The 26,375-nt window shown below is 35.0% G+C and overlaps 1 protein-coding gene across 5 annotated transcripts in view; it reads right to left on the bottom strand.

Annotated features, from left to right (window-relative positions):
* LOC106157571 (uncharacterized) overlaps window positions 1-26,375 on the bottom strand; it is a 112,566-nt gene that overhangs the window by 41,337 nt on the left and 44,854 nt on the right. For all 5 annotated transcript variants that reach the window (XM_087003717.1, XM_087003715.1, XM_087003718.1 and 2 more), the window contains exons 62-108: window positions 26,023-26,208; window positions 25,287-25,430; window positions 24,618-24,809; window positions 24,136-24,267; window positions 23,599-23,793; window positions 23,173-23,304; window positions 22,684-22,875; window positions 22,223-22,354; window positions 21,750-21,944; window positions 21,416-21,550; window positions 20,772-20,963; window positions 20,342-20,473; window positions 19,722-19,916; window positions 19,232-19,360; window positions 18,607-18,795; window positions 18,095-18,220; window positions 17,578-17,769; window positions 17,043-17,171; window positions 16,489-16,683; window positions 16,061-16,189; window positions 15,434-15,619; window positions 14,695-14,829; window positions 14,189-14,374; window positions 13,617-13,754; window positions 12,982-13,170; window positions 12,597-12,728; window positions 11,978-12,148; window positions 11,562-11,690; window positions 11,107-11,283; window positions 10,689-10,802; window positions 10,025-10,210; window positions 9,456-9,575; window positions 8,822-9,007; window positions 8,310-8,432; window positions 7,576-7,761; window positions 7,057-7,188; window positions 6,407-6,583; window positions 5,786-5,905; window positions 5,294-5,494; window positions 3,924-4,052; window positions 3,446-3,625; window positions 3,205-3,330; window positions 2,455-2,640; window positions 2,036-2,161; window positions 1,555-1,737; window positions 961-1,089; window positions 481-651 (exon numbers count right to left, since the gene is read on the bottom strand). In XM_087003717.1, the coding sequence (XP_086859843.1) occupies window positions 481-651; window positions 961-1,089; window positions 1,555-1,737; window positions 2,036-2,161; window positions 2,455-2,640; window positions 3,205-3,330; window positions 3,446-3,625; window positions 3,924-4,052; window positions 5,294-5,494; window positions 5,786-5,905; window positions 6,407-6,583; window positions 7,057-7,188; window positions 7,576-7,761; window positions 8,310-8,432; window positions 8,822-9,007; window positions 9,456-9,575; window positions 10,025-10,210; window positions 10,689-10,802; window positions 11,107-11,283; window positions 11,562-11,690; window positions 11,978-12,148; window positions 12,597-12,728; window positions 12,982-13,170; window positions 13,617-13,754; window positions 14,189-14,374; window positions 14,695-14,829; window positions 15,434-15,619; window positions 16,061-16,189; window positions 16,489-16,683; window positions 17,043-17,171; window positions 17,578-17,769; window positions 18,095-18,220; window positions 18,607-18,795; window positions 19,232-19,360; window positions 19,722-19,916; window positions 20,342-20,473; window positions 20,772-20,963; window positions 21,416-21,550; window positions 21,750-21,944; window positions 22,223-22,354; window positions 22,684-22,875; window positions 23,173-23,304; window positions 23,599-23,793; window positions 24,136-24,267; window positions 24,618-24,809; window positions 25,287-25,430; window positions 26,023-26,208 (7,461 nt within the window). The remainder of the gene's footprint in view (window positions 1-480; window positions 652-960; window positions 1,090-1,554; window positions 1,738-2,035; window positions 2,162-2,454; window positions 2,641-3,204; window positions 3,331-3,445; window positions 3,626-3,923; window positions 4,053-5,293; window positions 5,495-5,785; window positions 5,906-6,406; window positions 6,584-7,056; window positions 7,189-7,575; window positions 7,762-8,309; window positions 8,433-8,821; window positions 9,008-9,455; window positions 9,576-10,024; window positions 10,211-10,688; window positions 10,803-11,106; window positions 11,284-11,561; window positions 11,691-11,977; window positions 12,149-12,596; window positions 12,729-12,981; window positions 13,171-13,616; window positions 13,755-14,188; window positions 14,375-14,694; window positions 14,830-15,433; window positions 15,620-16,060; window positions 16,190-16,488; window positions 16,684-17,042; window positions 17,172-17,577; window positions 17,770-18,094; window positions 18,221-18,606; window positions 18,796-19,231; window positions 19,361-19,721; window positions 19,917-20,341; window positions 20,474-20,771; window positions 20,964-21,415; window positions 21,551-21,749; window positions 21,945-22,222; window positions 22,355-22,683; window positions 22,876-23,172; window positions 23,305-23,598; window positions 23,794-24,135; window positions 24,268-24,617; window positions 24,810-25,286; window positions 25,431-26,022; window positions 26,209-26,375) is intronic.

Genomic DNA, 26,375 nt, shown 5'->3' with positions numbered 1-26,375 from the left:
AAAATGAACAAATGACTGTCAATTATGCAAGTTTACTTTCAAAATTATCAAAATAATGAAAGAAGTGTTAAACTTTCAAAGCTGAAGTTACAACTGAAATGTTCCATTTATCCCAGGGTCTAAGTCCACTGATTAAGCCAGAAGTGACGCACACTTACTGTAGTGTGAACAGCAACAATTTTAAGCAAAAAAGTCATAACTTTCATTATTGCACTTACTGACCTCAAAAATATTCAAAGAAAGTAAAGAAATGGAAGTTCACAGAAAGACAGATACATTTTTGTTTGAACATTAAATTCAAAAATAAATTAGTTAATGATACATCGGTCACATCAATGGCAAATATCTAATCAGCATTTGTAAGTTATAACAACTCTGATATCATTCAATTTGCTAATTGTTACTGAATTTCTATGATATCCACATGGAACCAAAAGACATGGCTGAAACATAAAAGTTTCAAATATAACTCTGATTTACCCCAGAATTTCGTAATTCAAACACATCAGAATTGACAGGATGGGTGTCATCAATGGTGGTGGTGTAGCTGATGTTCTGAACTGGCGGTTTCTCTTCGTCCATAAGATTGATAATAACAACACCTGATGCTGACTGCTGCGGTCTGCGGTTGTCTGTGGCTCTTATGTTAAACTGAAAATATAACATAAACAGTTAGTTGATGACAAATGTACCAAATCAGTCTGCAATAATTTGGAATGCCATTCTAAACTTTATGGAATAAATATCAAAATAAAAATAAATCATTCATTATACAGTTGCACTATGGAAACTGAAGCTCACATGTGGTGTTTTGAATGAATTTTGTCCCATAATTGACTGAAATGGATTTATCTTGGATCAAAGTAGACTAAAATTGAAGTCTAAAAGTTACGACCAATTTTTGGGATAAAATTCTTTTTGTTAAACAGACCCCAGTATTTTTCCTGCCCAATTTCTTACCCGATATGTTGATGAAGGTGCCTGGCTCAACAGTCCAGTAACAATGATTTTTCCGTTATCCTGTCTGAGCAGGAAGTAGGAATAGGCACCAGGAGTGCTGCCATCTTCTGGAGTGTAGGTTAGGTGATCCTGATAATGAAGGGTGAAAATGAATTTGAAGTAACCATGATATCCAGGCTCGTACTAGCCATCTGCCATGGCAAAAACATAACTCAAATTTGCATATTTTGCAAAAAATGTAAAAAATTGAAAAATTATACTTAATGAGGATATATATCTACAAATTGAACTGAAAGGTTTTCTTTTTTTAAGTAATCAAGTTGATTGAAACAATATGTTGCAGATGTACATATATATCAAACAACAACACTGCATATTTCCCCGTTTCAAAACAATGGCACCAATGATATTGTCTGCGACAATGAAGAGGGAAAGTCAGAAGAGAGAGTGAGGTGCCGAGAATCAACAGAATTCTGTTGCTGAAGCTGGTTAAAGTTAATGTCAATTTCTTGCACCCGTTAAAATTTTACAAGTTACTATCTTCAAGAAATCTCACTCAATCACTCTCCACTGTCTCAGTCCTGCATAACTCACCCCATCTGGGTCAGTAACATATCCGTCCAGTGTGATCACAGTACTTCCTGGACCAAGGGATCTGGAGATATTTCTAGTGATAACTGTCGTCTGCCACACAGGGGCCTGCTGGGGTATGGTGAGTGTCACTGTTGTCTCATTGTAGTTAAATGGATAGCCATCGTCAAAGGCTTGGACGCGTAACTGGAAAGAGATAAAAAAGTGATGGGGTAATAACGTAACACCTATATCATACACAATTCTGACCCTCCTCTCCCTAAAAAATTACAAAACACATAGTGAAATCTAACACAAATACAAATAACATCATTGTACTTATCACATAAAAAAATGTGCGATATACAGTATGAAACTTCTGCACTGTTGAGACTACTTCAATAGATCTTAATTTAATGAGCAACAGTGCTTGAAAATCATTTAAATCATCTTTCAATGTAACAAATAGAATGAGGAGCTTTTATACAATATCATCATGGCTTACATTGTATACTGAATCGGTTCCCAATGTGAGACTATTCCTGACTTTAACTTGACCAGTTATTTCATCAATAGTGAAGAAATACGGAGCTGGTACCACACCAGGACCAAGTCGGTATCTCAGAGTGCCCTGAAAAGAAAGTATAACAATTAATACTTCTAAATATGACTGGGTTATTTCCGAATGACTGAATCAGTTTTACAAATACCACCAAGAAAAAAAGGAATACTAATATGCCATATCTTATGAACATGTCTTTGCATTTAACTTTCAACCATGTCTTATACTGGAATGGTTCGAATGGCACTGTCATTCCAGGCTTAAATTCTACCAAAAAGCAACATAGCAATCAATATCTACACAACACAGTGTAAGTGTAAATACATTTCAGCCTACAATATTTACAATCTCCAGTCCCTTACTTTTAGATCGGGATCGGCAGCGGCCACTGTGATCACCACATCACCAACTGAGGCATTGCGTTTGATGTTTGTGCCATAAGGTAGCTGGAGCCACTGTGGTGGGACATTTTCACTGCTGACTCGGATTGTAAATGAGGCAGTGGAAGATTTCTCTGGGTTTCTCTGATCTCTGACCTTCACATTGAACTGAAATTGACAGGAAAGCACTTGTTAGAAAGTATTAAAGGGATAATAACTCTTCGTATTAGGTCTATATTTCACAATAAAAACATTGTGAATAACTCATAGAAATATAATATATTCTGTTTTACGACAACAAAAAAAAGTTATAGCTATTATTCTGACATCTGAGCTTGTCTTCTGACCACCGATGGCTATACTCTGTTATAATCTCTTAAGAGATTTTAACAAAAAACCAAACTTTTTAGAAAAAAACCAGGGACTAACTTTGAATGTAAAGATGGATTCATTAACCTTGGTAAGTATTGGAAAATTGTTGCTTACTCTAGGAAAATTCATTTTTTGGTCAAAACGAAGAGTTATTATCCCTTTAAGTTTATCACCGAATAAATCTGATAGCATAACTGTATATTTTACTAACTAAAAATAGTAATAGTTTGACAGAGAAAAATAAAACAAAATCTTTCACAATTATTTTTATCAACAATTCAGTTTGACATCTGTAGAAATACTTTTATAGAAATTAAAAAACTTCAATATTTTACTTGCTTTAAAGTCTATTTCACTTACATAGAATAATCTTGGATGCTCCGGTCCCTGTAATGGCTTTTTCAGGTAAATACCTCCCTCTGTTGGTATCACATAGAAGTACTGTCTGGTTTGGTTTGTGCCTGTGATCTCATATCTCAATTCATCCTGGAAAATTAAAGAAAAAGTGAACTTTTCATCATTTTAAACAACATGAAGCATGATACTGCGCCATGGTTTCATCTACATTCTATTCCTAAACAAATGTCTGAGATTCCCTTACCCCATCAAGGTCCGATCCAGTGAGATTTGCCACCTGAGTGCCGACACCTTGAGTTTCAGGAATCTCCTGTTGATAGAACACTCTGAGTGATGGTTGGTGGATGTTACGGGTCACATCTACATTGACCACCATGGAGTCTGTTACCTCATGGTCAGCACTATCCCGGACAACCAAGGTCAGCTATAATCAAAGAACATAAAATTAAATGCATCTGATTTGAATTCATGTTCATGTGGCTAGCTTAATCAGGTTTTGAGCTGTAAGCTATTAACTATAATTTTTTTTAAATTACAGTGGCTGTATTTTTGGCCACAGGCCAATTAAAGGATTAATTTTCATGTCATAACAACTTCTACATAGCTTTTTATGAATAATAGAAAATATGAAAATAGTTTTTAAAACATTTTTTGTTTTTCTCTGAATGACTGTCTCTAAAACAAATGCTTTATTAATGTAGTGAAACCTAGCTTATACCTACCTGGAACTTTGTATAGCTGTCATGCAGGTCTCTCAGGTATTTGGTGACAAAAATGTCTCCGGTGGTCCTGTTAACTCCAAAGTAAGATGCTGCTGGCTCTGTGGCTTCAAGAAGGAACTCAAACTCTCCCTGAAAGATCACATTGTAGACTCACTTGACATGTATAACAAATTACTAGAACTTAGTGTAGATATACTACTACTTTACTAGAAGAATATGTCCTAAAATATAATGACAAATTTTATAAGTCAAGTTTCTGTTATATCCATCTTGGGATGGTTTCACAGCTCAGCAGCATGTTGAATCCCTACAGTATGATTTTAGTTGTTGTTCTAAGAAAAGGGTGACTCTATTATATACCCAAAGCCATTTTCCACAGAAAATATTTTACAACCCATTAAAAAGTTATCAAGCGTATTTTAAGGAATTTTAGGAAATATTTAAACAGATGAACAAATGGTATTTTCATGCAAATGTGAGTGATTTGTGCACCACACAAAGTATTTACATCCGAAAAAATGATTTTATGCCCAAAGCAATGGATCTTCATAGGAGACCTGGTCACTTTATGCCTTTATAAAGTGATCATTAACATACAGGAAAAGTAAAAATATTGGATAAACAGAACAGAACAAGATCCTTAAGGTCAATATCAAGGAAACCATATATATGGGGATACCAAATGATGCTGTATATTTGGCATGGCATTTTTAATGTGGAATTGGGAAAAAGACACATGTATATTCAAAGGAAACAAACCATTCACATGATAGGGAAATGTCAGGAAAATACTGTATACAATAAAGTTCCTGGTAATTCTGATTTGGCATGGGACATATATGAGAAAGAACACCAATGGACAATATGTATATATAATACCATGACCAATTTAACAAGGCAAATATCTCATACCTCAGTTGAATCTCCTTGCTGTAATAAAGCATCATATACACTCAAAACATTGATTATATTTTGTGACTTTTATATCATACAAGAATATAATATTAGGTACGTGCTTCTAAATAAATATAACCCAAATGACATTAAGGTGCCCAACCAGAGTTTCAGAGCAGACATGGGCCAACTTTGGAATTACTATAAAAGTGATTGTATTATTTCTTTTAAAAAAAGAAGAGACCTTTTTACCATAATGTCATAAAAACTTAAATCAAATTTTGTTTAACAGTGAATCTTTTCTAGGCCAAAAGGGTTGTTCAATCAATATCACCCCCCCCCCCCCCCAGCCCCACTTACAAAAGGTATGTTTCTTGCCTGAACTCTTACTTCTAATCAACAAAGCTGACCTTCCCATTCACATCCAACATGTCTTCTTGTGCTAAGTTTTAAATCTGACACTTGTTACATCATACCTTCACACAACTTCTCCTGGGCAGCTGTGTGCGGACAAACACCTCCCCGACTTGAATGTTCTCTTTTATTCTGGCTGTGAGCTGGCCTTGTGGGAAGGAAATTTCACAGGAGCTGGTGCCACCGGAACCACCGTAGTGTATAGTTACTGTGCCAATACCGACTCTGCTGGGGTTGTCTCTCTCATATACTATTACAGAAAACTGAAGATACGAAAAGAAACTTGTTCAAGGAGACATAGATGCATTATTATCATTTTTAATTTGAATGAATTTTAATGAAAAACTATTGCTGAGGGTAAGTAAGGATGTTTTAATACTCATTTTCTGGATTTTATTAATACATCTGCTTGACAGTCTTCACAGGCTTTATCACAGATTAGGACTATTAAAGAAAACTGTACCAGGAAATACACTGAAACCACACCTAGAATAACAATATTAGAAAAAAATTCAGTTTTGGACACACAATCAGTTCTTGTGGTATATACATACTCTGAACTGCCCATTTTGATTGGCTAGAGAGGTGAGGAGGCGTATTTCTCCAGTAGTCTTGTCGATGAAGAATGCCCTACGAAGCTCTGAGTTGTTGGGCAAGTCGTATACTAACTCATCCTGAAACAAAATGCCATATATCCAACCGACACCTTATCACAAACAAGTCAATAGTATAAAAAAACTAAAGTTTTCCTTTTTGTTACAAATACAACATATCTCTTTAGCAAAATTGCTTTCAGAGCCGTATCATAGAATATTCATGACATTGTTATATAAGTTGTGTAACAGATTGAATTTCCTTGAATCCTCAAATGATAAGGAAAGATTATAAAGTCATAAGAAGCCAATTATGTAACTCATTCCTAGGTTTGAAGCAAAATGAATAAATAATATTGCATTTATCAAACTTCCCAATTTTTTATTCATATTTAAAATAACATTAAAAAAATCTCTTTTGAAATACTCAGTTCTAGGGAGGGTTCTTTCAATTTAAACTTTATTTTCCATTTCATGCCAGTTTTAAATTTCACAATTACAATAATACATTAGGGGAAAAACTGAGGTGTTTGAATTACTTGAACAATTATCAATATCATTATAGTAATAACTGAGACCTACCCCATCAGCATCTGTGGCATTAACATCCAATACAACTGAACCTACAGGGAAAGTGTTGGATATATTTCTAACATAGTCAGGAACTTCTGGCCTGGCAAAGTTCCGTAGAGGTGTCACTGTAAGGCAGCGGATGGCCTGGTCGTTCGGGAAGGCGCTGTCATAGGCAGCCACACATATCTATATTATAGAATATGTCATGATTTCGTTGATATGGTGTGTGAAGCAAAAAAAGATTAAGCAAAAGTAAATTTATTCAAATATGAAAATCACAAAAAAACATACACATAAACACACACACACATACACAAGCACACACACACAAATATGAATCAAGGAACTGGAACAATTATGTACAATCATTTTGAACTTTTAAATTAGTGATGATACTGAATTTCCCTTAAAATTTTTCATACTCAAATCTTTGAAAAATGTTATGTTTGTTAGCATATCTTTCTCAAATGAGCAAATATAATAAATTCAGTCTAGATCAGACATGTAGCATTGTTAATCAATGTGACTGGATGAGAGATAAAGTGTGTTAGGTGTTCCAGTACATACAGTTTTTCATTTGGCAATACTGGAATAAATCAGAACATCTGCTCCCTCTAGTGGAGTGTTAAGCACTCTAACCTCATCTGTAGTGTACTTACAAAGTAAGCCGAAGTCCTTGTCTCGTCTTCTGTCATGGAGCGCTTGATATAGATAAGACCAGATGTGGGGTCTCTCATTTCAAAGTACTGAGTGGCTGGGTACTGACCCATGACGCGGTAGTTGATGGTGTTCTGAAGTGAAAAAAAAAATAGAACGATTCTCCATTACCCAAATAAACAAGTAAAAAGTTAAAAATTTGTGCTATACTGACAAAGGCGATGGTCCCACATGACCAAAAGTCTTAAATTATATTTCATATTTCTAAATGACTTGTTGCTGGTGTTAAGGTTGTTCACTTTTTAGTGACTACCTGAGGCAACAAGATAATTATTTCACCACAATTATGTAAGCCAACAAATTACTCCACACACAAGTATTTTTTTATTTCAGTTCTGCAAGTAAGCCCAACATTCATAAGAATTTACTTAATATATCTACAAAACTAGACAACTACATGACCAAGGATCAAATGTGACTACAATGGAAAATAAAACAAAACAAAACAAAACAAAACATACTACAAGATTCTCATCAGTGGCTTTGACTTGATAAATGGCTCTGTTGATAGTAGTGTTAACAGGGAGGGGGAGCGTAAATGGAAGGTTCTCAAATGCGGGCTGAGCTCCAGATCTCAAAATGGTAACATTCACGTGTGCTATGGCAGTCTTGGGTGGTTGACACTGGTCACTGACCTCCACAGCGAACTAGAAAAATAAAACAGTTACTGTCAGTTTTATATCAATTAGAACCAAATTGATAAATAAATCTGTATTTTCCAAAATAATGATTTTTAGGAATGATATTTATAAGTTTGAAAAAAGTACCTGTAAAGAATGCAAACTTTTCTGAGTCAGTTAAATTATTCTTATTAAATTACTAAGGTTTTTGAAAATTTCCAGCAGTTACACATCAAATTTTCAAATTAAACATATATTCATTTTCTTACAGCCCTGACTGAGCTGATCATGAACAATGAAAACCAATATATTATTGCTCACTTGTGATACCAATCGTTCTTTGTATTATGTAAACAATATTGAATAAACCCCACCTTCTTCAAGGGTGTTAAATATACTTATACTTCTTACTTACCTTGACATTTTGCTTGTAGTCCTTACTTTTGTTTATTGGTTTCATGATATATTTTGTGACCTTGATATATATATATATATATATATATATATATATATATATATATATATATATATAATTTACCCTTGGTATGAGCTTATTTGTACAATACAATACTCACCTCATCACTGGACTGAGGTGCATCTTTCATTGGACGACGGGTGTATATCTGTCCAGTTCTGGATTCAATGTAGTACCACTGATTGACCTGGTTATCACCAATGATTTTGAATGTCAGAGAATCCTACAAGAAATACAGATACAATAACATCATGAGGTAACTTCATACTGAACAACACCTAGTCCTCTCCAACATGGAAATCAAAGCATATTTGCTTGTATAGGACCAGTATGAACAACAGCAATGCTGCACTGCTACTCTTTTATAGACATTATAGGCATCATGTTTCTTTTTCAACAAGTTATAAAATACATGTAGATTGTAAGCTTACTAATTTATTTAACTATTACAATTAATAAAGGATACAGAAAACTGTTCAATTTTATTCACTAGTCTTTTTTAAATATTACAATTATATATCTAACATATGTTGGGGTCCTTTATACCCACAATTTAATAGAATATGAGCAAGCCACAGTGTCATAATCAGCAAACATTCCTTTTTTACTTACATTTGTAGGATGAGAAGCCACAAGGGGCACTCCTACTTCCTGTCCAGCTGAAAACTGGTCAGTAATGGTCAGATAGTATCTCTGGATTAACAAGTTGGGGCCACGGGGGCTGCATATCACGTTAATGGTTATAGTGCCCTGTGTCCTCTGGTCTGGGAAGGCACTATCAAACACTACTACTCTGATCTAGAAAAAAAGAACAAATAGACTAAAACACATATCAAAATTTCTGCAATAGTCACATTTGTTTGTCAAGCTAGTAAAATTTTGAAGCTGTTTGAAATGTGATATATGTTTAAATTACCACAGGCCTTGTATGGTCAGCCTAGACACTATCAAAAACTGACTTTGTTGATCAGTTGTCACCCAATTGCTCTCAGGTACAAGTAATTATGAAAGGTAATTAGTCAGTTGACCTATATTCTCTCATGACTACCTGAGGATAATTGGATGACAACTGATCAACATTTACCTGTCAAGGGTCACCTCTGTGACAATGGCCATAGTGGCAGCTTAAAAAGCCAGTCAAAGTCTTCCAAATACACATATTAAGAGAAATTAAAGATAAAAATCAACAGGCTGCCTTTGGTAGTGTGCAATATTCACATTTCTAATTCCACCTCCTGAGACTTACTGTGAATGTTCTTCCACTCTGGCCACTCAAGGAGGACCTGAGAGTCAACCTTCCATTGGGTTCCATGTTGAAGTAGCTGGCATCCCCTGGGGGTCCAACAATAGAGTACTGCAAGGTGCCCTGAGAAGAATATGACAGTTTTAAATGACAAGGAGTGCCTTAGGTGCACCAGTTTGTGAAGAGGATTTAGTAAATTTTATGAGGATGGAGTTATCTAAATTTGCAGACATGCATGTGCAGACAGATTGTGATCATACTCAAAATGAGGGCTGCTGGTAAACATAATTCCATTTTAGGATATTAAACAGGTCTTAATTTATAACTGCAGAATGTTTCATCTATTTTTAATAAAATTGTAGTTTGATTTTAAAACATTTAATGTAAATCCAGAAAATTTATAAAGTGTTATGATAACATGTTATAAAAAAACAGGATAAGCAACCAGTAGCACATTTTAAATTTTAATGCATGTGCTTGTATCAGTGGAATAAATTGTTCCTTGCTATATTACATCTTATATGGCCATCTTACAGTAGCAGCTGAATTTAATATTTTCATATCATACTTACTTGTTGGTTCGAGTCCCTTGCTAACACAGTAAATAAGTGGCGACCCGGAGAAATATTGCTGGTGGTGTTAACAATGGCTGGCAGGTTAAGGAAGACAGGTAAAGTGTTGTTAGTGGTCACTTGGACTGTGACACTGGTCTGTCTTGTACAGGGAGGCACCTGGTTGTCACTGGCTCTCACTGTGAACTGAAAAATACACAGGAAAAAATTCGACAGTTGAAGATAGATAAACAGAAGGACTTATATACGGCTGGATGGACAGATGGTCAGGATAAAAAAATAGACATTCATAGTGAAATGGAATTTTTGATGAATAAGTTTGAAGTGAGGAATGTGACTGACTGAAACTTGACTGTCAGACTTGATTGTGAGGAGAACTGAAATGTTCAAGGCCATGGCATGACCTTAGACTGCTAGAAGGTTGTAAAAAAACATAAAAATAAATATATCTATTTAGTTTCTTCTTTATATTCTTATAATACACTTATCATCATATTGTCTAATTTAACAATATGTAACTGTAGTGTCACAATTTTTTAACCTTTTTAACCTGAATTTCAATACATATGCTTTGTTGACCAAACATGGTAGTGTGTGAGAAAAATCTGACTGTATGGCTCAAAATTGTCAATCAACACTGAAAATGTTGACTAAAATAACTTACAGCAAATGTCCTTATGTTGGCATCCTCAAGGCTCTTCCTAAGTAGCAAAGTACCATTATCGATGAAGAAAAATTCATTTGCTGCATTTCCAAGAATGGAATACCTCACAATGTCCTAGAAAAAGATGATATAATTTTAAACCATGAATAATCTCAAATGTTAGCAAAGCTGACAAATATTGGACAAAAGAAATACCTGAAGTATTTCTACAACCAAATGCATAAAAACTGATTTAAAACCATTAAAAAGTAATGTAAACACAAGTAATGAAATAGCAGACAGAAGTAATTTTGACGATAACATTTCTCTAAAAACCAACTAACATTTGCCCAATTTTGCAATAATAATAATTGTTAAATATCACCAACAGTTTTCCAAAACACAAATCAATTGGCTAAAATTTAACTGAAATTCTTACCCCATCTTTATCTATGGCAGACACCTGTCCAAACCCAACTGCCAATGGGTAGTTTTCAGGGACCTGGAAAGTGTATCCATTTTGACGCGAGAACTCTGGGCAGTATGCATTACGAAGAACATTCACAATTGCCGTGGCAACTCCTGTGGCACTGCCACGGCGACCTTGTATGTTCAGCTAAAATAAGAAATTATTTTTAATTATTTGGTAAAAACTTAAAACAAGGAGTGCAATAGACAGCGGTGTACCCTGTTAAACTATATTGAATTGACTTTCTCAGAGACCAGACAACATTCTTTCACCAGTATTTGAAATTCTTTTACCAGTAAGTAAAACAAATTTTATAAGCAGTAGCACAGCCGAATGATACAAAGAAATTTTCTTACAAAATGCATATTTGGTTTTAAATATTTCCACCACCTGCTTGCAAATTAATAGGAACTAAAGAAACTCACCACGTAAAATGGTAATTTATATATGTCATTTCTAATGCTCTGGGTTAGTCTGACTTGACCTGTCAGTTGATCAATGTTGAAGTATGACAAGATGTTTCCATATGATTGGATTGAGTATGTGACGCCAACCTGAAATGAAGACATTATTATTATTATTATTATTATTATTATTATTATTATTATTATTATTTGTAATGCTGCTGCTGCCGGTCAAAGAAGGAAACACTTTAAGGGTAAAGAGTGAATTTTGAATAAAAATAGGATTCTACTTTACTTCTTGCCATAAACAGAGTCTCATCAACTATCTCCACGTTAATTAAAGATGTAGTATGATATAAGTTTCACTGAAAATAGAAGAGAGTGTAATAAGTCTGACAATGCACTAGATGTGACAGTGCATCTTTAGAGAGCCCTACCCCAGCATTGGCTGTAAACAGTGTCTCATTAATGGCCTGTGCCTCAGTGATGTTGACAATGTACGGAGCCCCAATGAAGCTGATTCCGTCTCCTGTGGTCCCACGATCAATCTGGATATGCAACTGGATGGTGGCAATTCTGCCACACTGGTCTTCAGCTTCTATGGTCAGCTGAATAAAAAAAGCAACATCTTTTTGTGAAAAAATGTAAAACAATGAAGAAAATAAAGGTATATGTAACTTCAGATAGCAGCTTTACCTTGCTCTTACCACAATAACCAGGGTGCACAGAGAAAGAGGACTTCAGCAGAAGAATTTATGACACCTAAAATTGGTGCATTTGCAATATTTTTTTTACAGGCAAGACTTTCCCTTTTTGACTGAACAATATCCAAGTTTTACTCTTGTCAATCATGCAGATAAGCTGGTTAAAATAAAATCATAAAATCTCAAAAAAAAAAAAATTGAATTTGGCAAAAAGAAAAGAAGCCTTTGCAGGGTAAATTTAATATAAATCAATAATGCAAATATGCATTAGGTTTGTCATTGATGTCTCTAATGAATTCTGTATTACATGAGATGGCGAAGATATTAAAGTACTAAGCAAATTTGTACATACCTGCATGAAAGGATCAGTGGAAAGCTTCAAAGATCTGATCAGGGTGATCTCACCATTGCCGGAATTGACAATGAAATACTGTGTTGCTGACCCAGAACCGGACTTCCTGTACACAAGAGTGTTGTCAGTGGACTGAAAGAAATCAGATAAATTAATAGTAAAATTGGGTTAAATAAAATCAAAATGCATAAATCAGTTAAATTAAATCATAAAAAAACATAAAACTATTTCAAAGTGACTCCGCTTATTTAAGTATTCAAATTGAGTTTTGAGGCTTCTCTTACGTTCTGATTTAATACTAAAAATATGGGTTAAATGAAACCATAAACTGCATGATAATTCACAAAACACCTTCAAATATCACTGAAGTGGCTGGTCAGCCTACCTGAGTGAAGTGTTGAGCAGTGACCGTGTGGACCAGTCCATTGCCCCTGTCCTCTGACAGCGTGATGAGACGGGCAATACTGGAGGGGAAGTAAGGACCCTGACCCCCACAAACCACATTGATCTCTACAGTAGTTTCAGCAGTCTTCTGGCTCTGGTGTTTGCCTCCATCTCGAACAACAATGACAGCCTGGAAAACAAAAGATAACATCAACCACATGCATAATCTTTGGATGAACATGGCTATGCATTTGTCATAGCATTATAAAGAGATTGATCTAGGAAGCCCTAGTATAGGCAAATTTCAAAAATGTACAAAGAGGCTGTTTTAGCCCCCTGTCCCAAAAGTGGTGGAAAAGACGCCAAATAAGGCCATTTCTGGTACTCTATAAGCCTGCATCCTCCAGTAGAATGCATTTCTAACACACATAAATATTGCACTTAATTATCTCTCTTCTTCTCTTCTTTAGGTTACAGTAGTTTTGCTGATTTCATATATCCTTCATAATCTTATTTACTAAAGACCAGAACACCAAATGAAGCCCTGATTTCATTATTTATCAAACATTTTGAATGGCTAAAGTCAGTCCAAGCTTAAGTTTTCAACAAACAAGATATGAAAAGATGAATACATACTACAAATTTCTTCTCATCAATTCTAGACAACACTACACCAGGTTTAAGGCTGATCACTCCTGTCAGTGGATTGATTCCAAAGTAGTCAGGAGTGTTATAAATGCCTGTCATTTCGTATGTTGTTCGATTGAATGGGATCTGGAATAACAAACATATGCAATATAATACAATGAAAAAAAAAAAAAAATACCACTAAAATAATAAATTTTAAGCAATATATAAGCTTGAGCCTTTATCAAGCCAGCCTCAAACTTCTAGTGAAAATATGGCCAAAATTACAAAAAGAAAAATTAACAGGATCATGTCCATAATAACTCTTACTAGTTGTATTTTAGTGCAATGAATAACCCGTGAGTATGAAGCAAGACAGCATTGACTTCCCAGTTACTGAGCTTACAAGGCGAGCACACTTCCTGCTCCAGCATTGAAGACAGACTCAAATGGCTGTTATATGTACAGACACTATGCTGTATCTGTACATAAAAATTGTGCTGACTTGGTTAAATTGTCCATTTGGTCTATTGACACAAAGTCATGAGATAAAACACAACTAAACTAATATAAAAACATACCACAGTGTCATTATCTCTGGTCCTGATCTGGAAAACGGCCCCGGAAGAGTCTGTGGACACATTAACAGAGTATGGTTCTCCCAGGAACTCTGGTGGGTACAAATTATAATCTACCCCCATATTCACTGTGGCCACAGTGGAAGCATTCTTGCTGGGAGTTCCCTTGTCATAGGCAAGGATCTCAATCTATAATAGTAAGTTAAATGTTATAAAATATTGTTACTAACTTTAAGTATGGAGTATGTTTCAAATGATCTCTAACTATACATGTACATGGCTTGAATTCAAATGTAGGAGGTTTAATACCAGTCTTTTGAGACTTTAAAATAAAGGCATTTTTGGGTAACATGTATTGGACAAATACACATTACACAATGTGTTGTGACTATGTATTATAAGTCTTATTAAATCTTACAGAATAGGCTGAACTATTTAAATATCTTAAAATGCCCAGGCAATGAATTTTGTCAGTTTAGCCTACTATGGTTTTTCATGTTCACACTTACCACAAAGTTGTCTATTCTTGGATTGATCCCATTCAGAGATTTCCTCAGATACAGGCTTCTTCCTTCCATACCGAAGTAGTCTATGGCCTGCTGGTCTCTGCCTATCACTTTGTATTCTACTTCATTGAATGGAGGCTGGAGAAAAGATAATTAATAAATCCTTCAATAGTACTCCTTTTATAGTGTATACCAAAAAAATCTCACTGCATGGTCCTTACCAGGGTCTAAGAATCAGCTGACACAAAGCAGATTTGGTTGCAAGTAACTGATCAAATTTACAAAATTTTACTGCCCCGGCTTCAATTTTACTAGCATTAAGCAAGGAGCCAATGCTTGCATCACAGAGTGTTATTGAAGGGATGACAGCTCTTCATAATATGAGATTCAAAATTCCACGTAAATTCATTGTAAACAACACATAAAAATGAAATAAAATCTATTTTAGAACCAAAATGACGATTATCGCAATTATTCTGAAATCTGTATCAGACCACATGGTCCTTCATAGATGGCTACCCTCCATAATAATCTCTTAAAACATAGTTTTTTAAAACAACCAATCCACTAACTTTGAATGTTGGAACGGATTCATTAACCATAGAAAATTATGGGAAAATCAAGAATTATCCCAGAAAAATCCATTTTATGACACTTTTTCTGGCAAAAAAAAAATAAATAAATAAAAAGTTTATATTGTTATCCCTTTAATCCAAAAAAAAACTTTTTTTCAAAAACCCACCAGAGCACTGGAATCCTCAGCCAGAACAGTGAGTAAGGTTTCATGTGTTTCCTGTGTCTCCAGTATCCTGTGGCTGAAGGATGACTGTCTCCAGACTGGTCGGTCATGGTTATGGTCAACTATGATACGGACATCAGCCATAGCCTCCTTGGCTGGGAGACCACTGTCATATGCCCTCACTAGCACCTGATAGAAGAATCACAATTTATCTTTCAATAACTACTCCAATAATAAAAAACCTTTTTATAAGAAGAAAACTGCATTTTTTTGTTTTCTTGTCAATATTATGACTCATACAGAAAAAAACACTGGGTATATTTTATACCTTCTGTTAATATCACTTGTATGGAGAACAGATTTTGCCTTTCATACACCATCTATGTAAAAATCCCTTTAAAACTGAAACTGGTCCTTGAACACTAGTCCAGCAAGTAATGGCAAAAGCAAATCAATGTATTGTGTGTGTGTGCATGTGTGGTTGCATGAGCATGCATACATGTACATGTGCATGCATGTGCCCATACACTTCTATAAACCTTTTCTCATTTGAATATAGGACATGAAAAGTGTGAAATGGACAATCCGACAAAAAGTATGTGTTGTATTACCTACATATAAAAAACTTACTAGGAAGTTAATTTGCGGAGTCTCCTGTAGATTTTTCTTCACTCTCACCCAGCCATTCTGATCTATAGTGAAATATAAAGCAGAACTGGCACTGCCAACAACTTCCCAGCCAATGGTGGAAAACTCAGGCTGGAAAAAAGGTCAAAAATAAACCAATTTAACTTTCAAAACAACTGTATTGGTTAGATCTATGTTATTAATGTTCATTGCAAATATAAATCTTTACTGCATAATTTTATTGTACACAAGAGATAATACTTGCAAAATAAACACACCAACAAATCTAAAAAAGCACTGAGATACAAACATTTTTAATCATATTGTCAAGTAAATGTTAATCAGTTGTCAATGTCATGTGTCTAACCCACCCTGGTATCAACACCACATGCCTACCTCACCCTAGTGTCAATGCCATGTGTGTAACTCACCCTAGTATCATTGTCAGTTGCTTCCACCCTGATGACCTGGGTATTCACAGGTGTGGTGTCAGGTATGGTGATCACGTAGTCCCTGTTTGTGTCTATCACAGGTGGGTGGCTGTTCCTCAGAACATTCACTGTGATCTGGGCTGTAAAACGGCTGGTCTGGGGTGGGTTCCCTTTGTCTTTCGCAGTGGCAGTGAACTATAATATACACATGGGTTTGTGATAATGATTTTTTTATGAAATGCTACATTATTAAGTCATATGAGACAGTGCAAAACATTTCACAAATTGTTAAAATATTAGTGACAATGTGGTAGGGGATATTGAGCATGACAGGTCAATGAAATTCATATTTACACTGTGCTAAATATCAATCCTCTTAGTATGACATATTTAAGTGCATTTGCAAAATTTAGTTTTTATGTCATATTTTAGTGTGTCAAACTTGCACTGCTTAATATGGATCAATTTATTTATCACAGAATTGTGGCAGTCATGGTGAAATGATAGGTGTGGTTCCCTGTAAAAATTGCAATCAAATGTCCAAGCAGACATACCACATATCTGGTCTTGGTAAAGCCCCAAATTGACTGTTTAAGAGAGAGAACACCTAGTTCTTCATCCAGCTCAAAAAATCTGGCATCTGGAGAGTCCACCAAGGAATAGACGACAATACTGTCTGGTCTCTAAATGAAAAAGTTAAATTATCTTTCAATACTGGATTATATGTGAATAAGATAAAAATGTTTTTATGTTGACTGCACAGTATACTTAATTTGTCATATTCATTATAATAACATTATATTGGGGAAAGCTTACTGTACTCGGAGTTAGGATTAATGTTTGACAAAAATAATTTGTGCAATTACTACCACATTTGGAAACCAGTTAATTCACAGCTTTTCATATTTTCATTTACTACAGATACCTAATTATCCACTTTTCTTTCTTATCACCAAGCTGCTCTGATTCTTAAACTCTGGCATCAAATACTATGCAACATATACAGTCTTTTACCTCAATAATTAATAGCATCTAAAATAGGAAAAATATGTTAAAGAGAAAAGTACATATTTTGTCATTCATACTAACAACTTCATCCTTATCTGTAGCATTGAGCCTGATACCAGGGATAGGGGAATTGACAGGATGGGTCTCCAAGATGGTGGTCTGGTATGTTAGCTCCTGGAAAACTGGTCTATGGAAGTTACGTAGAACACCAATGTTGATGACAATGTTTGTGGTGCACGGAACAACAGCACGATTGCTGGCTTGGATACGGAGCTGAAAATAGAAGGTAAAAAAAACTGTTAATTGCCATTTTTGAATTGGTTCTTACCAATTTGCAGTAAAAAGTTGAAACTAATTGCAGCTAAATTTGTATCAAAAGTTTTGACATTTTATAGGAGTTAAGTTACAGATATCAAGTGTATTTTCATATCTCTTGATTTAATAAAGCAATGCTGCAGATACATGTACTTAAATATCATTAGAATAACTAGAATAATGTATGTGAAATCATTCATGGAAATTAATCAAGATTGGCTGTATGTGTCAGGTTTCTATTTATTAATTTTGTTTGTTATGTCACAATTATATAGTCTTTTACCTGATATTTCACACTGTTGTCAGAAGCAAGGCCTTCTTTGGTTGAAACCCTTCCTGTAGTCTGGTCAATTTGGAAGACATTAGGTGCAGCATCATCTCCAATAATTGTGTAGTCAATGCCACCAGTCTGAAAAACAATCATGGAAATATTTTTTTAAAAAGCCATGCCTTCATAAAACAGGCACTTTCAATAATTTGGTTTTCTTTCAATTTTCTTGCAATTTTTCATATCAAAATTACAGTAAAGGACAAAATTCTTCTATTTGCAACAACAAACATTACTCATCACTGCTGATCATAACATAGGCCTGTAGCCATGATTTCAGTTGGGGGTGTCTTTTTCTCAAAAAGTGGACCTCTTTACCACAAAACCTACATGCACTTCAGTATAACATAAAACCTAGATCAAAATTTAACTAAGAGTGGACCTTTTCCAAGACAAAAATTATTCGGTACCTCCTCCTGCCTTCAGCCTGAAGTGCAACTGGGCCCTTTCTTACATGTAAGACTTACCCCACCAACATCTTCAGCTTGCACTTGGAGTACAAAGGTTCCTGGCTGTGCTGTGACGTCTACACTGCCAGAGTAGTCTGTGATGTTAAACTGAGGACACTGCCTTTCACGTATCACATAAACTATCACTCTGGCAGGAATCTGACTTTGTTTACGTGGGTAGCCCTTGTCATAAGCGGTGACCAGGAACTGAAAAAAGAGAAGGATTTTGATCAATATTGATACTATATATCACCACATTCTACTTCTAATTAGGAAACTTGTTGTAATGAACCGCAAGACCTTAACAAAAAATATATCTTTACATTTTAAAGTCATAAAAAATACTCATACAGTAACTGCATACCTTAATATTTTGTTTGTAACAATATTTCTTTAACTGTTATTTTATAATACACAGAAAACTGATCTTAAAACATGCCAATTATAAACTTACAATTTGATATTAGTTTTTAAAATGTATAAGTGATATAACTATTCTTTCTTATCTTTTATATCATCCTAGTAAACCAGGGAAACTGACTGGTTCCATGGGTCAATGTAAACATCTTTAATTTACAAATAAAGAATGGTTTTATGTGAAGTATATTGATATGAAGTACTAATAACAGTTCTCAATACGCACTGTGTATACTCCTGTTTCTGTGGAGTCCTTGCGCAGCCATTTCTTGACATAAATCACGCCTGTGGATGCATTGATTCCAAAGTACTCATGGCCTCCCAAAATTTCATACTGCACTTCATTTTCTGGCCTCTGTAAATATGCAAAATCAAAAACTGAACAAATAAGTCATCACATAATATCATAAATAATGGAGATATTGTATATAACTTGTCTATTAGCAATGCATTAAATATACTTAATTTATGGTAGCTTAAGAAGTTCAACTGACAGAATAAATAGAGGGAGTTAAAACAACTTGATTTGGAGTACTGTATCTAGTTTATTATCGATAGTTTCTTAAATAACATGTTATTGACAAACAATATTCATCTAAACTTTTTGATTTAATCTTACACAATATTCATATCTGTTTCAAACATTGTTCAATTCTGTGTGTTTCAGCTTGACTGGGAAATTGGCTATTTATTCACTTATCTATTTATTTATTTACCCTGATATCCTGATCTGTAGCAGTGATGACAATCCCAATGCTTTCATCCACATCATGGTCCTCAGTAATGTTGGCAGTGTAGGTGGTGGGTTGTATGATGGGAGCATGGATGTTCATCTTCAGGGAGATGTCAATAGTTCCAGTGGCAGTGAACTGTTTGGGGGGCAATCCACCGTCTACTGCTATCACACGCAACTGAAAACACCATGAACTACATTTAAACAACTCGTCTATTCCATATTGTAATGTAAATGATATTCTGTTTTCACTTTTCTTAAGTTATGCCTATCATAGAAAATGTAAGAAATATGGCCACAATAAGAAGTGATGGTAAGGTATTCAAATAGGAAAAACATATTTATGATGCAGTAAAATTGTTTAAAATCACATAGTACAATAACTGTGTATGATGATGCAATGCTTTGAGTGTGTTAGGTGAGACATTGTGTTGGGCAAAAATATTAAAGAAAAGGATTTAGTCCAGACAGCACTACTGCAGATACATCATCCAGGCAAAAGTTTTGATAAAAATTGGTCAATATTCTGTATCTATTAGGTGAGAACTAAAACTGTGTGAGAAAAGACATTGAATATGCAAAGTGAGACAATAAAATACTTACCCTGTAGAACTGGTTTGAGTCACTGGTCAGATCTCTCCTGAGAGAAATAATACCAGATGACTGGTCCAGATTAAAGTAAGATAGGGCAGAGTCATCTCCAATTAGGAAATATGATATGTCATTGAATGGAGTCTGAAAACAAAAAATTAAAATGCTCATTTAAAATAAAACCTTTCAATTTTATGGTATAAGTTCTTAAACATTAAAGCAAAATTCAATACTATGAAGGGTTTAATTCTTTGAGGAGAGCAATTCAAACTAAATAAATGCTGGCATAATTATTGTTTTTTTTCTAGAAATAAAACCCAGTGTCATTTTAGCATACATTTAAGAAACATTTGATTATACACATTCCACTAAGTGACAGCCCCATTTTGGATTTTAAAAGAAGCTTTATACAAAATTTTCATTTAACAACAAGTGCACTTACATGTGTGTCATTATCCCTAGATTGCACAGTGTAGATCAGAGTGTTCACCCTGGTATCCACAGCTAAATTGGTGATGTTGTGTGGAAGGTTGAGGAAGTAAGGGGGGTGATAGTTCCTTTGGACATTCAGGGTCACATTGATAGTCTGACTGGTTCTTGCTGGCACGCCTAAGTCAACAGCACGCACCCTAAGCTGAAATGGTATCAGACACGTGTGAATTATCAGGACCTGAACATTTAAACAAAAAGCATGTTTTTAACACTCAACTCTTAATTCATCTTAACTGATGACTGTTTAATTTCAAGGATTGCAGATTACTTCCTTTTACACTGGCAGACACAAGGGGCTACAGCACAGATCGCAAGCCAAAACTGACAGTTGTCAAAATATATAGATGTTTTTTATGTGTTAAAATCAAAAAGTTCGACAAATGTGATTTAAAAAAAAATGAAACCTTGGAATCTTTTGCAACATCAAAACCCAAAGTTATTCTGTCTACCAAATAATCTAAATGTAAAAAGTATATATTACTGTACTTATAACAAAAAGTCAATAACTGCATCTGTCAGTAACTATATTACCAGTGGAAGAAATTACATGTAATAAAGCAGTAGAAATACATTTTCAGAGAAACCATAACTCACAATGTACACATCTCTGTTGCAGGCCTCCTGGAGTAGTGAAGTATTTAAAAAGATGACACCACTGTCTTCTCTAACCAGGAAACAATACTGGCTGTTACCTCCAATTACTTGGAACTTCACTTCATTGTTAGGGGGCTAAAAAGAGAAAAACATATAAGACTTAATAGAAATTCTAACCCCAAAGTACTCTAAACCTTGAATAAAACATTTTTTGCGTATGAAAAAAAGAGGCTTTACTTATGTTTGTGAAAGATGTCTCGCAAAAAGTGCAGTTAATCTGTCAATCAGGTTTCTGTAGTGCAATGTTAACATGAAGAGCATAAAAATTCCTCACCTGGCTGTCTGCATCATAATAGCAAATTCTTCCAACAGGTGCCCCAACGGTGACAATCTCTTTCACAGAGAAGGAGAAGCCACTACTGTCGCATGGTCTTAACTCTGGTGGGTTGAAGTTTCGACCCACATTTATCCTGACTAGGGTGTTGTTACACTTGGGAGGAATACCACCGTCACACACATACACTTGGAACTGGAGAGAAAAAAGTATCAATAACATTCACATATTGTATTATTACTTTCCATAAGTTCTGTACCCAATTTTCAAATATTGTGAAAAAGTTTTGGATTGATAATAATAATCATTATTATTGTTAGTTGCATGTAAAACTTTCAAGACCATCAGCAATTTGATACAGAGCATGACAAAAAAGTCTTTGACCATTTTTTTTTTTACCTCAGCTGCAAGTAGTGTTCAAAATTTTTGCAAGAAGAAAAGCATCATTTTGAAAACTCTTTCCCAGTTCTTACTTGGTAAGCCTTGGTACTGTCCAGTCTCAGGTTGTTTTTAACTGTTATCCATCCATTATTATCAATGGAGAAGTAACTGGCTGCAACCTCATCTCCACTTATTGTGTACCTCAGCTGGCCGAATGGGTATGCCTGAAATGTAAATGCAATAAATGATATATGCTTTGACTACATGTATCTGTGACAATGGTTAAGGGGTTTAAGTGTGTTTTCACATTTAAAAATGTGACTCTAAGAAAATGTCTGAATTATGAAATCAATCAAGTTTTTAATGGATAATTCTTTAATGCCAAAATGATTTCATGACATACTTTTTAAACAGTTTTTAAAATGAGCATATTATAAAAATGCCATAGAAAACTACTGAGCGTTTTAGGAGCAAACACAACAAGAGATGTTGTCAGTAGCAATTTCTATGTTGACTGAAATTTAGTATAACGATTGCCACGGTCTGTACTTACACTGGAGTCCCTGTCTATAGCCACGATTCTGATAACTCTGGTGTTGACCGTGACATTTTCTGTGACATTGGCCACATATGGCTGTTGTAGAAAGTATGGGGTGTGCTTGTTTCTGATCACGTTCACTGTCACCTGCACTGGAAACTCGCTGTACTTGGCAGGATTACCTCCATCTTTGGCATAAACTTGGAACTGCATTGTAACATGTATTTAGATCAAGATGAGAATGTAACAACAAAGAGTGAACTAAAATTGTAAAATTTGACAAATGAATAATAAGACAACCTTGCTTTAATTCGAACATTTTCCTTAACACATCGCCCCTCACACAATTTAACAAAAATAGTGAACTGACATACTACTTTTGGTAAAAGAACTTCAACAGTTTGAACTGAACTAGCAGACTTCGTTTATGGTCTACATCAAATTTGTACCATCTTCTTACATTATAACATTACACATTAATATATAACTTATTAATTGACTCACCCTGAACTGCTCTATGTCTGTTGTCATCAAGTCCCTATAAACATAGATGTATCCTAGCTGGCTTGGCATACTGAAGTAGTTCAGATTAGCATCAGGATATCTCAGTTCATAGTATACTTCATTCCATGGTGTCTGAAACAGACAAAAACAAAATGAAAGAGAATATGACCTTTATGTCAATATGACATTGTGTTAGGTGTGACTGTTACAGGTTGATTAATGTGTTTGTTGAGACTGCATGCATTAATTAAACATTTAAATAGCAAAGTAAATATTATATCTGTAACAAGAGGAAAGCACTTAAGGTAACACTTGTGACCTCATGAAAAAATAAATCTGAATTTACCTGCAAACACAGAGTTATACATATATACAACAATCCTAAGAACCTATTTATTCATCCATATCCCAAATTACAGTAGTTACCTGAGAGTCTATATCATTGGCTGTAATAGGCACTCCATTGATAGGCGTCTGTCTGTTGTGTGTCTCCAGTATGGTAATGTTTAGTGAACGGGAACCCACAAAGACTGGGGCGTGGTCATTCCTGCTGACCCTAACACTGACCACTGTGGTGGCCGAGCAAGGTGGAACTGCTCCATCTTTAGCCACCACACGAACCTACAGGATGTAATCATGAGTTATATATTCAATTATAAGAAATGTACTAAGTAAATCTTTTTTCATTACATGCTTGTTTAGTCCATGGCTAACCATTACTCCATGGCTACCCCCTTTTTATACTGAAAATCACTATGGGTGAATGGACTGCTTAACATCTGTACATAAAATAATATCATAAATAAATACAGTAATTTTATAGTTACCTGAAATCACCATCACTTGCACACGAAGTTTACACTGTGTACACATACATTGGTTTCTAATTTATCAACCTAACATGGACAATGACACAAACACCTGTTTGGTTTCCTGAAAACACTACTCTTAGAGACCACTTACTGAGTATGTCTCGGCTGTGTCAGGCAGCAAACTCTCTTTGAGGAAGATTCTACCAGACAGAGGGTTGATGTGGAAGAATGCTGGTGCTCTCCCATCCCCAATTATCTCATAGCTGAGAGTATTGAAAGGAGACTGGAAGGAAAAAGGTCATGGTGTCATTAACAAGTACTGAAACAGTATTTAATCCACATTTTTACAGTATGCCTATACGCTATATACAGTATTAAAACTTGGTTTGGTTTTCTTATAGGTGTCAAAATTTGAGTTATCGTTTGGAAGTCTAAACTAAAAAAAAGGGATAAAAAGATTGCAAATTTCTCCACAGTTTTGGATAGGGTATACCTTGGTGATTTAGAAGAAGTTACCAAAATTTCTAGGAAAATCCGTTCTATTTTTTGCCAAAATAAAGGTCTCCTGTGCACGGCATAACCTAAATAAGTTAAATCCTATTATGCACATCCAGATATTGTTCTTAAACTTACGCGAGTATCTCTGTCAAGAGCCTGCAGCACATACACAGCACTGCCATTGGAAGCAGTCTGGTTTGCTCCAGTGGTGTAACCATTGGGATTGAACTGTGGGCAGTGGTTGTTCCTCTCTATCAAAACATTCACACGGGCATTGATCAGAGAGTAGAGTGCTGGGTTGCCCCCATCGTAGGCTTGTATGAAAAACTGAGGGAAGAAAGCAGAAAATCACATTAGAATATAAATTATTTTTGAGCAACAGATATAAACAGGTTGCTCTGCCCATATAACATAAGCCAAAAGAAAAGCATTAGATTAGTTATACAAAAGATGAAGGAAAAGCAACGCAAAATGACTGCTTATAAAACACAAATGGTTTATACTCTAAAATATTTTCTCTCTTTTAGATGTTTAATAGCTTTCATTACTGCCAATTCACTTCTAGAGCTAAGCTATGGTGCTACAGCTAATCTTTTCTACAAAAAAATCATGCTGTCACAGTTGAAATGTTTTACAGAGGGAAAAGGTGTAGACAGAAATAAATATTTCTTTTATCTGAGCAACAAGTTGCCTTTTCCAAAATCAAAATCTGTAGTGATAATTTTTTTCATATTGCACAATTCATACACTGAAACTAGAATTAAACCAATTTTCTAGTTCAAGCTTTTTGTTTTATTGCATTACGTTGATATTCCTGGTCCTTGCAGAATCAGCTCGTAGGTCCTTGTGCACATATATAGAGCAGTCCCTCTCATTTATGTTGAAAAATTCACGCACTTTAGCACTTGTGCCTGGTGCAAACCTGCAATACACCCTGTTGTATGGTATCTGTAAAAAGAAAAACAAAACAACTGGCCTGCAGTTCTACTTAGTACAGAAACAACCAGATGGCCCTAATGGTAGTTTTCTAATTATTCTTCTCAGCATGAAATTTCACTGTCTATCAGACATTCTCAAAATGTTTATGTGGTGATAAGTATTCTCATTGTCAAGTTTGTTGCAAAAAAATCCGAAAACCTGTTGTCCGTAATGTCCACTTTTGCAGTCACCCTGTTTGCAAAACTAGGAGTATAGTTTTCTTACCTACTGAAAAAGTCTTGCCAATGCTAATAAATTAATGTAAAAATAGCTGCATTCACCTAAGTAAGTATTGCATCAAACTTAGAGCAAAAGACTTCAATGATTAAGATGTCCAGATTTTCTAGGAATGGCTGAGGAAGTGGACAATAAAACAATCTGGATTAAGCAGTATAGGTGTAACTTTGTCTTCAGGAATTAAAAAACAATATGTTTTGCCTGGAAAGTGATATGCTCATCTTGGTAAATGTGTTAGGTGTGACAGTATGTAAGATCTGCTATTGTGTTAGGTGTTCTGGCACCTTAATTGGGTGTGCTAGATGTGCCATTGTGTCTAGCTTACCCTATAATCCAGATCTGTTGTGTTGAGATAAAGGAACGGTTCACCCAAAGTTATATACTCTCTTATGGTCTCAGTATATATAGCTGGATTGAATTCTGGTCTGTATAAGTTGCGTAGAACTCGCACATTAACCACAGCATTGGTGGTCTTGGCTGGGGTGCCTGCATCTGAGGCTAATATACTTAACTGAAATATATTTACATTACATGTTGAAACAAGACTGATAATAATATGGAAATAGATGCATAACAAGTTATATGAAATTGTTTGATTATATAGTAATACAGCCACATATTCCACATAGGTACTTAAATCTGTGTATTTTTAACTTTCATATTCTGATCAGTGTAAGT

The sequence above is a fragment of the Lingula anatina genome, chromosome 2 (assembly GCF_051362555.1).
Source record: "Lingula anatina isolate TDL-2025a chromosome 2, LinAna3.0, whole genome shotgun sequence".
Lineage (NCBI taxonomy): Eukaryota > Metazoa > Brachiopoda > Lingulata > Lingulida > Lingulidae > Lingula > Lingula anatina.
The sequence above is the reverse complement of the archived record's forward strand: the minus strand, read 5'-3'. Positions and strand labels throughout refer to the sequence as shown.